Source organism: Embiotoca jacksoni, unplaced genomic scaffold, assembly GCF_022577435.1.
Source record: "Embiotoca jacksoni isolate LCO1_2020_lvr unplaced genomic scaffold, fEmbJac1.0.p SCAF_5, whole genome shotgun sequence".
NCBI classification, from domain to species: Eukaryota; Metazoa; Chordata; class Actinopteri; family Embiotocidae; genus Embiotoca; species Embiotoca jacksoni.
The window spans coordinates 13,054,030-13,064,168 of record NW_027185403.1 but is presented as its reverse complement, the minus strand read 5'-3'; the positions used below and the strand labels follow the sequence as shown (position 1 = coordinate 13,064,168).

Genomic DNA, 10,139 nt, shown 5'->3' with positions numbered 1-10,139 from the left:
AGAGGGTCTATTGAGACAATGTCAGAGTACCACGAGCAAATGCACAATTTATATTATACAATATATTATCCATATAAATATGACATCAGACTTCCCCATTTCTCCACAATATATTCCAGGTTATATCCGAGGTTTTACTTCAATCTATAGCTCGGTATTTCTGATCTTGTAACGACCCCATGATTCCCAGCAACCAATCAGCTCTTTGCCCGACTGGTGCGTTTGATTTTATGCCCCACTTGTGCCTGCCTGCAACCTTCTACAACTTTTTTTTTTTTTTTTTGTCTGCTGGCGACGAAGGTAACCAAATCAAGCATCCACCTCCGTGACAGCAGCTGGTGTGCATGCTCTCAGCTAGAAACGGTGATTTTCGGCAACATTTTGTCAGGTATTTCTGCGAAATAAACAAGAAGCTTTGATTCACAACATACTGATCCGACATTCAGTGTAACTGAACAGTGAATGCGAGCGATTGATGTGAAGCAGAAACCGTTTTCTGATCTCCTCCTCCCTAAGTGATAGGGAGGCTTCATTGCTCAGACGAGAACAGTGATTGCCTCGTAGATCTGCTTTCTTTTTGTCAGTCAAATACACAGCAACTGATGGTGAGTGAATATGCCTTATAGTCTTATCATAACCATCCATGTTAATGTGCTGCATTTGAGCTGCAGATTATTATTCTTGTAAACAGCTGCATTGTTTATTATAGGTCTGGGGAAATACCCATAATCCTGTAATAGAGATTGTGGGGGTTTTTTTCCTCCTCTGTCCCCCCCCCACCAGGCAACCAGTGCCAAGAGGCCATCCCTGCAGGGTCCAGTGCCCCCTCCTCGCAAGAAGACAACCCCAAAGCCAGAGCTGACTGAGGAGCAGAAGCAGGAGATCAGGGAGGCCTTCGAGCTGTTCGACACCGATGGCTCTGGGTACATCGATGTAAAGGAGCTCAAGGTAAAACGGCTCAAACACTGACTATCTCATTGAAATTGTCCCTTGATATGTTGTGTTTCACCGTCTACCTTTTTAACCCTGTGCCAGGTTGCAATGAGAGCTCTGGGATTTGAACCGAAGAAAGAGGAGATCAAGAAAATGATTGGTGAAGTGGATAAAGATGGCACAGGAAGGATCTCCTTCGCTGACTTCCTCTCCATCATGACACAGAAAATGGTAGATGTGTATGATTTAATATTGTGTCCCAATACTTGTAAATCAAGCAGTGTTAAATTTGTGTTTAGTTTTTAAAGGGCGTCACTAGTTTTGCCATTCTGATGGAAGAATCCAGACCTAAAGCTAGTTGATTTATTACGCAATGGGTCACATCTTAACCCCTGTACCTTCTCAATGAGTATACTGGTTGTCTGTTTCTTTTTCAGTTGTAAAACTACTCCTCATCTTTTATGATTTTAGGCTGAGAAGGACTCCAAAGAGGAGATCCTGAAAGCTTTCCGCCTGTTTGACGACGACGAGACGGGCAAGATCTCGTTCAAGAATCTGAAGAGAGTAGCCAAAGAGCTCGGAGAGAACCTGACAGATGAAGAGCTGCAGGTGAGGCACAACATTATGTAATCAAACAGTATTCAGATAAATAACACCTCCACCTGCTAATAATGAAAAAAAATAAAAGCCGGTTACTGCAACTTACTTACAGCATTACTGCTATCTTAAAATAATGTCAGCACATCGTTTTCTCGTGCTTTCTCCATCCCGCGGTTCTTCTTTTCTCCTGTTACATCGTGTGTTTTGTTTTAAAGGAAATGATAGATGAAGCGGACAGAGATGGAGACGGAGAAGTGAACCAGCAGGAGTTCCTGCGCATCATGAAGAAAACCTGCCTGTACTAAAGCGATTGCATGATGTTAAGGTCAGGTGATGCAGTGTCGAGGGGAACAGTGAGGGTTGTTCATGTAAGGCTGCACATACATTTTTCTCGAAAAACCCTTGTTACTGTGTGGTGCCATACATTTGTACTTATAACGAGTCAATCAAAACTTTTAACAGCCACATCCATCGAAAGGAACCTGACTTAAACAAGAAGTCAAGGTGAAATGCCAAATTCTCATGATAATTTACATCGCATCTTGTCAAAACAATAAGAGAGTGCTCTCTTGTTTGGAATGCTGCATACTTTAATGAAGAGTATATATTGATATTAATGATACCGTGTAGGTTAACCGTTAAGAAATCTCAGTGCCTGCCTCAACACAGTGACAAACCCAGTACATTCCAATGCTTTGTTCCAGTTTGTGCATTATGTCAGATACGTCTGTGGATTGTTTTTGTGTTATGCTGGTAATGCCAGTGTTTCTTTTTATACCGCTTTTCCTGAGAAATTTGTAACGTGAGAAGTTGGTTGACTGCTGAGGACCGGGGAGTGCCGTCTCATCTCCACGCTGCTGCCTGTGGATCGGTGCCTGTGCCTCTTTTGAAGGGGCGATCATCACGATCAGGGAAGCTGCCCGACCTCTCTGACCTGCACACCTTCCCCACAGCTCCTTCCGTCTTTAAACTATGATTGTTGATGTATTTTTCTTGTAGCATCAAGTATTTATCCTTCTGTTGTGCATATTTTCTCCTCTGTATTCTTGAATGTTTTGTATAATATATGGTGAATTAATAAGTAGATGAACAGCATATTAGTGTTTGAGGTACAAATTAAATATATCAAAGCAGCTTGTCCTGTCTTTTATTCTTCATTTTTATAAGCGTTTCTCGTCACCTGTGTTTGAACAGCTTGACTGTTTTTATTTCAGTTTTCTGGAACTCATATCAAGCTTGGATTTATTACGCTGCCACTAATAAAACACAATGTTTGCCTTTGAAATGCAAACAATTTGCAGGAAGATGGTCCTACCTTATCATGGTTTATGGACTCGGCTGTCCAACCTTACTTTTTCAAGCAAGTACATATTAAAGTGTGGTGTATTAAATGTGCAAAGTCCTGCTGTGTTCAACAGGAAGATTTACAGCCAGCAGCACAGGAAAAAAATGATAAGCTTTCAAAAATCATCTCAAAATAATTAGTCATGACAAACTTTGGTTGTTGATTCTATTCCTGTGTGCAGCCTGTCTTATCTTTTGCTGCAGGTCCACACCATCACCTACAACCTTCAGGTGGTTTCTATATTAAGAGTGTCACAGTGCAGGCAGCTAGGGATCAGGTAGTTTTAAATTACCAAAAGAATGGGAAGGAGAATGAAGACTGAGTCATACGGCACTCTTGGAGCAGAGCAGTTCTTCACGCACTTCCCGACAGAAGTCAGGATGGTCAAGTAGCAGAGACACCACCACAGTAATGTCCACAGTGCAATAAAGTACCAGAGCCAAAGTCTCTTGACGGGTAGAGGGTCCAGATTAGAGGTTGTCGTTTTGGGACACATCAGTAACTCAGTGTAAGGGCCACTTCATAGGGACAAAACCCTCTACAGCCAGAGCAGGACTGAAGAAAAGGTCCAACTGTGTAAAATGTGAAGACATAAAATAAAATGCTTAGTTTTGTCTCTTACTGTTCTTATAAAGACTTTGTTGGTGCAGTTTTCATAATAGGCGAGTCGGGACCTATTATGAAGCAGAGACTAGGACGGACTTGTGTCAATCACAGCACTTTCAACAGACCCAGAAATCAACGTATTTTCATGTCCTTTGTTTATCACACTGATAAACAAAACGGATTCTTCTGTCCAGCAGCAATAGTGAAAAAGAAACGTGTGTGTGTGTGTGTGTGTGTGGGGGGGGGGGGGGGTGTTCAGGAACAGCTGCAGCTTTCTCAGAGCCTTAATTGGAAAATTTGTCATGCCGTTGGCCCCGCCCCTTCCTGTATGGAGCCAAGATGGCGACCATTTAGGGTGGAAAGTGTCCCGTTTCACACTTCTTTTTGGGGTGTTGTGAGTGCATCATCCTGGTACTTGACAGTGTGAACGCACTTATGCACTCAAAATAGTGAGTGTTAGGGCACAAGTACGCCATTTGGAACACAGCAAGGGTCACAGCTATAAGGTAAGTTTGAACTAATCTTAAAATGGAAAAAAAAAAGTTGTTTCATACTTAACTTCTGATCTGCTTCAAAGTTGTCTTTTTCTCTTCCTTTGCAGCTCGATACGATACAGCAGACACATTCACAGACGTGTTTCATTCTGATGGCTGACTTCAACTGGCTCCTCCTTGTGTGTGCCAACATTACAGCATTTGCTCAGCCTCATGAGGCCTGCAGGTCAGTCCTCAAGCAACCCATCCTGTCTGACAGTGATGTGTCAAAAGCTAGTTGTTTGTAATTGGGATTGCATTTGCTTATTCATATTAAAGTCTGAGACACTATTAATGCATCTGTGCAGAACTATATTCTGCTTGTCAATATTTTCCTCATTCCTCAGTCACGGAAAACACATCGCCAACGTCTTTCACCCACACTCACCTCACCGTATTTCTAAAAATGCTTCCATCCTGGAACAAATTAAAATTTTGAAACGTAAACAGTTCCTTGGTATGAAAAGTGAAAACATGAAGCACTAAATTTATATGATTTAAGGTAAGTATTTTTTGGTTTTGTTGACAAGTTGCCAATGAAAACTACATACCATGAATTATTGACTAAAAATGTATTAATATCTCAAAAATTGTTTACGGTAAAAAGAAACTCCAACATCTACAGTGTTTTCTCTGGCAATCATAATAACAAATAACTAAAATTAAAAGGCATATATATTAGGAAAAATAGTTTTAGGTTACATATTTGTTCACATACAGATATCCACACATAAAGATGTCAAAGGTCTGTTTCGGTAAAAAAGTAATTTTAACTTTATTTGTTGCTATTCGAATGAGAAAATTATAGCAAAATTTGATAAATCAAACATTTTTCTTCCTGAAGAAGCTGATTTCCAGTGAGAATCAAATGCTCTGAATAAGATTTGGTGTGAATTTACCCACACACACACATCAAACATTACACAGTCAAGGTCAGCAACATGAATTTGCTGTTTAGGCTCAGTTTTATCATCTACACTAACTTTAATGACATATAAACACAGAAATACATTAAAAACTTAACAAAATGGATTCAATATTAAAAGTCACAGCTGCTCAGTAATGTAAGACTAGTTGATTCACAATTTGAGAATGTTTCCGTTTGTACGTAAAGTTAGCGGCTCAGCTTTGACCGAGTTTCGTCTTTGCAGCAAAGTCTGCACTGAGTTTACGCATCACTTCCGCATGATTTTGTCCCGCCAGCTCCTGCCGCACATTCCCGTAATTTTCTTTGACAAAGTTGGCAAAAGGTGTGGGAGCACGCGGCTTTGAGGGCGTCACTAAGACAAACTGACCTGTGCAGAGGGCACACACAAACCTCTGCGTGTCCAGGGACTTGGAATGACGCCCGATCCTGTGAACAATAAAGATAAAAGAAAGATTTCTCAGCAGAGATGATGTCATGAATATGCAAATGTAAAGAACAAATATGAAATCAGTGGGACGTACATGTTCTGGCAGCGGGTGCACTTGTATTGGAACTTGTACTTGATGTCATAGCTGTGGCAGCGTGTGACCATGGGCAGCTCGGGATGCACCAGCGTGGATTTGCGAGCGTACAGCTTCCAGAAATTCCCGTGCCCGTCCCTGACACCGTTGATCAGCCATGTTGCAGCGTGACACATCTCATGGATCAGTGTATCCCTGAGACGATCTGGGAGAGATGGACCATACGTGGACAATTTTACCATGCATGACATGTGACATTACATACTCATGGACAACACAGCAGAAGCAGATTATGACTTTAGGCTATTTGGTTTACTCAAGCATTACCTGCACAGTCACAGACTTTCTCTGACAGTTCGATGCGAGCGTATCGGTTCCCTCCACCTCTTTCCTGTCCTGTAATACAGTGGCCAGCTGTTTTACGCATCTTCTTATTCCAGGTTACTGACATATTAATGGGGAGCTACAAAAGTAATATCAGAAAAGGAAACACAGTATATGTTAACGAAGCAAATCAACAGTGTGGAGTGTTTATACAGTCGCATTTACAACTATTTTAATGTATTTCTGAGCCTCAACCAATTCAATGTAAAATAAAGTGTACACACCTGCTTAAATTTGTGTAAGTTTACATCAGTACTGAAAGAACTGTGTTGGAGATACAGCTTTTTAACACAGTGTTGGAAGACATTACAGGTCAGATTCAGCCAAATACATCAAAGCTAGTTGGACGGCGCATCATCAGTCATATTTCTACACGTCATCCGTCATATACCTGCACGTCATCTGTCATATTTCTACACGTGGCCAAAACCACCAGAGGATTTACCAGGGTGAAGAGGGAGAATGTCCTGGACAACCACCTGATCTCAATCTGAGGTACAGTCCCACTAAATCTGTCAAACCTGGTGGTGGTTCTACAATGGCTAAGGCATATATAGCTGCCATTACATTTCAGGCAGTCAATGAGTGCAAAGGATATTCCACAAAATTTGAAATATCATGTCTTCATGTTTATCTGTCCAATTATTTCTGTCACTATAAACAAGCTCTTAAAGGGGTTATGTCTCTTTCTATACTGATGTAAACCCACTTAAATGAAATCTTGACACTAATGTAATATCCATTATTGTATTTCAAACTGAATGTGCTGAAACACAGGTCATGAAGAACAGAACATGTTTGACTGAGCTTTCTAAGTATTTGAATATATTTTAGATGTGTGAGGGAAAAAAAAACAGTAAATGAAATGAGGAATTACCTTGCTGTCGAATACAGTGGTATTGTACAGTTGGTAAAGTTTGCTTGTAAGGTCTTCCTTGTTCCGTTTGAATTTGTCCTGATAGGTGGAGCCAGGGTTTGTGAGCGACTGCAAGAAGCAGCCTGGGGTCTTACACAATGCTACCCTGGAAGAACATGAACAGGGACAAATAAAGTCAAATATCTGTGTATGAGCGAGGGACAGACGGACAGCTGCTCAGGGTATATTATACAGTACATTCATGTCTCTACATGAAAAGTGGTCAGCGCATGTACCTGCTGATGGGACCACGTCTGGGTTCTGTCTGACTGACTACAGGCTTCAAGATGGAGGATTTCCCTGGTATCTTCACGTGTAATGGTGTTTCCATTGATGCCATTGATGGTTTGGAGCGTGGCGTTGTGAATCCCTTCACAGGAGGAACTGACACTGTAGGCTCTTTAATGCATTCTACATCAGAGGACAAATTAAAATTGAAATAAAACAAAAAAGAGAGAGAGAGATATCAGCCTCACAACTGGAATGAAAATAAAAGCTATAAACTGTTGGATAACGACAGTCATAATCAAGGAGGCTAGTGTACCTTTGGTGCTCTGAGGTGGTAATGAAGTGTCTTTAAAAATGCTTTTCTTCTTCAGTCTCTCCAGCAGTGATATAAACTCCTCCTCAGAACTCTCCGACTCCTTCAGCCTCGAAGGGGCTGAAAGAGTGCGTTTGGGAGACGCCATCGATGCTGCCGTTTTCCGGTGGAGAAAAGGAAACGGAGCAGGAACGGGAGGAACGGGAAATGATGGTGAACGGTCCTCTTTGTCACTCAGAGGAGAGTTATTCTTGGTAGCCTTCAGCGGGGGCTTGGGCTTTGAGTGACGAGTCCTCCAAGTGCTCTTGACCAAAATATCATCTTCATCATCCTCACTGTCACTAACAAACACCGGTGAGTTAAACTGAGCGAGTGGTCTCCTCGGTGGGTGCTGGGCTGCTGGAGTATTGCTCTTCTGAGGAACTGCAAAACAGATGAACAAAATCACTGCAATACAAATATGCAGTCAAAACTATCAGTGTTTGTACAGTTGCACATTTTCTGTTATTCAGCCCAAGTCTCAGCTGTGAGTCGGCTTGTGTCAATATTGAAAGAATTGTGAGGGACATAACCATTTTAACACATTGTAGCCCAACTACAAAGGTTCAAAAGTAATTGGACACTTCGCTACTAAAAAAAAGTTTTGGGCAGCTGTGTGGTGTTTCAACATTAAAATTTCAGAAATTGGTAAAAATTGCAGGTGAAGCTTAAAATGTCTTATTTTGTTCTGACTAACAATCCACAAGCAAAAGATATTCAGGTTACTATCATGGAGAACCAATAAATAATTCACATTTAACAATCTGGAATCAAAGAATTTTTATATTTCTTTATTACAAAGTTACTTGAAATTATTATTTTACTACCAAAATAGTGATTAATTTTCTGTTGATCAACTAATTGATTAATCAACTAATTGTTGCAGCTGTAAAACAAAAATCAGCTTGTATCCAAACCAGGGACAGAGTATGGCAAACAAAGGAAGACTTCAGGTCCCAAAGCACTCTTTCCTGTCAGGCATGGTGCTTTTAATGCCTTGGATATGACTGCCAAAGGAACAGGGTGACATATCTCTGTGATGATTATCCTGCTGACAGCAACAACAGGATAAGTGTAGAGGTATACGAAGACATTCTGTGTGCCGACCTTCAGACAAATGCATCAAAGGTAAATTGGATAATATTTTAACATTCTGAAAGACAAAAATCTAAACATACGCAACCAAAAACCTTTCAAGGTGAGGAGGTGTAATATCCTTCACTGGACAAGTCAACCACCTGAGATGAGTCTGACTAAGTTGCAGTCTACCTTATGAAAACCATACTAACGGGTAGAGAGATCCCACAAATGAGCAAGAGCTAAAGCTCGTTGCAGAGAAGGCCTGGGTGAGAAACACCAGGGAAGATACATTGTATGTTGATTTTGGTAAGTGGGTCTGTCATTGACCATAAATGGTTTCCTAAATATCTCCAAGATAGTGAATATGATGATTTTGTTTGACTCTAAGTGTTTCTGTCAAGTTATTTTTTTAACCCTTAAACTTTTGTCTCTGTGTTAAACCAGCTGAATCTCAAACACAGCTCGTACCTACGACCTACCTACATGTAGCATCCATTTCAAATTAAAAGCACTGAAGCACAGAGCCCGCGCAAACACTTACCGACTTACCTCGAAAAGTAGATTTTTTCTTAATAAAGTCATCATCTGATGAGCTGTCATCCACGATGAACTTCTGGAGGCTGTGGGAAAAAAAAAACACAGGTGAAAACGGATTATTTATGAAAGATAAACTACCAACAGTGTCAATGACTGAAAGAAAAACAAATGCAGAACACTCACCTATTGTCACTCCTACTTTCTGATATTTTCTTTGGTTTGGTTTTAGGAGTTTTCACTTGTTGTAGAACTGCAATAAGCAGAAAGACAAACATTTTTTATCATCTGGTACAGACAAAATTTACCCCCCAGAAGAAAATGCCCAACACTCACATGTCTCAAAAATGACATCATCGTCGTCATCATCGGAGGTCACAAGAACATTTGAACTGAAAAGGATAAAAGTGCTTTACAACTAACACCACCACCACCAGGGCACAGATTATGCTTCACAAAAAACACGTTTTGTTCTTCCAGACCTGTCTTTCTTTGCACTGCATTGCTTCTGTGAAGTAGCTTTTGCTTGGGGTGTAGACTTTTCCAGAAGAACTGATGAATCAAAGGGTAAAATGAAAAACAAAACACCCCATATATGTAACCACAGTCATATCCTTAAGATATAACTAACTTAACCGAGTTAAAACCACTCACACAGGTCAAAGTCGTCATCACTGGACTCGCTCATTGCCTTATTTCTCCACTCACTGGCCGACGGATGACCACTTGTGCCAGTATGACGAGTCTTCCCAATTATACTCATCAACTAGAAACAACGAGAACAGCATTTGGTTATAACTTCTTTTTTTTTTTCCACGTGTGTCCCCAGTCAGACGTTATATATCTCGGTTAGCGCAGTTTTGCCAGTTATGGAGAAATGTCCTCGGTTCTGTGTTATGGTTAATGAATTGTACCTTTTTTTCTGCTCCGTCCAGTCCTCCCTCATCCATCCACCCCATCTTTTTAGCCACTTTTTCAAATAATTTGCAGGCGTCATTGTCCTCACTGTCCTCACTGTCCTCCATTCTGGCAACACGCACACATCAGCACGAGATATTTAACATCTAGTCCAGCCTGTGAGGTAACGGTAACTAACGGCCAAAAAAATACTATAAATTAAGGCTAGCTAATAGTTTAAAAAAAAAAAACCATTCACTTTCGTTTTAAAAAAAAAATCAT

General features: G+C 40.7%; 2 protein-coding genes across 2 annotated transcripts; one reads left to right on the top strand and one right to left on the bottom strand.

Annotated features, from left to right (window-relative positions):
• The first annotated feature begins 313 nt into the window (after nt 1-313).
• On the top strand, nt 314-2,667 carry cetn2 (centrin, EF-hand protein, 2). Its single transcript, XM_069171439.1, has 5 exons — nt 314-605; nt 784-948; nt 1,036-1,164; nt 1,405-1,542; nt 1,749-2,667. Exons 1-5 carry the CDS (start codon nt 603-605, stop codon nt 1,836-1,838), a joined length of 525 nt encoding a protein of 174 aa, XP_069027540.1. The 5' UTR covers nt 314-602; the 3' UTR covers nt 1,839-2,667.
• Nucleotides 2,668-4,859: 2,192 nt separating this feature from the next.
• gcna (germ cell nuclear acidic peptidase) lies at nt 4,860-10,019 on the bottom strand. The gene is made up of 12 exons (XM_069171255.1): nt 9,875-10,019; nt 9,615-9,726; nt 9,443-9,512; nt 9,297-9,352; nt 9,147-9,213; nt 8,976-9,046; nt 7,311-7,730; nt 7,003-7,177; nt 6,728-6,872; nt 5,794-5,929; nt 5,467-5,671; nt 4,860-5,371 (listed from the first exon to the last, which is right to left on the bottom strand). Exons 1-12 carry the CDS (start codon nt 9,983-9,985, stop codon nt 5,140-5,142), a joined length of 1,800 nt encoding a protein of 599 aa, XP_069027356.1. The 5' UTR covers nt 9,986-10,019; the 3' UTR covers nt 4,860-5,139.
• Between the last annotated feature and the right edge of the window lie 120 nt (nt 10,020-10,139).

Coding starts and splice junctions, on each gene's coding strand:
- cetn2 (XM_069171439.1), top strand. Junction 949..1,035: donor TCGATGTAAAGGAGCTCAAG/GTAAAACGGCTC, acceptor ACCCTGTGCCAG/GTTGCAATGAGAGCTCTGGG. Junction 1,543..1,748: donor TGACAGATGAAGAGCTGCAG/GTGAGGCACAAC, acceptor TTTGTTTTAAAG/GAAATGATAGATGAAGCGGA.
- gcna (XM_069171255.1), bottom strand. CDS start 9,985: ATGGAGGACAGTGAGGACAGTGAGGACAATGACGCCTGCAAATTATTT. Junction 7,178..7,310: donor ACCACCTCAGAGCACCAAAG/GTACACTAGCCT, acceptor CCTCTGATGTAG/AATGCATTAAAGAGCCTACA. Junction 6,873..7,002: donor AGACGTGGTCCCATCAGCAG/GTACATGCGCTG, acceptor ATGTTCTTCCAG/GGTAGCATTGTGTAAGACCC.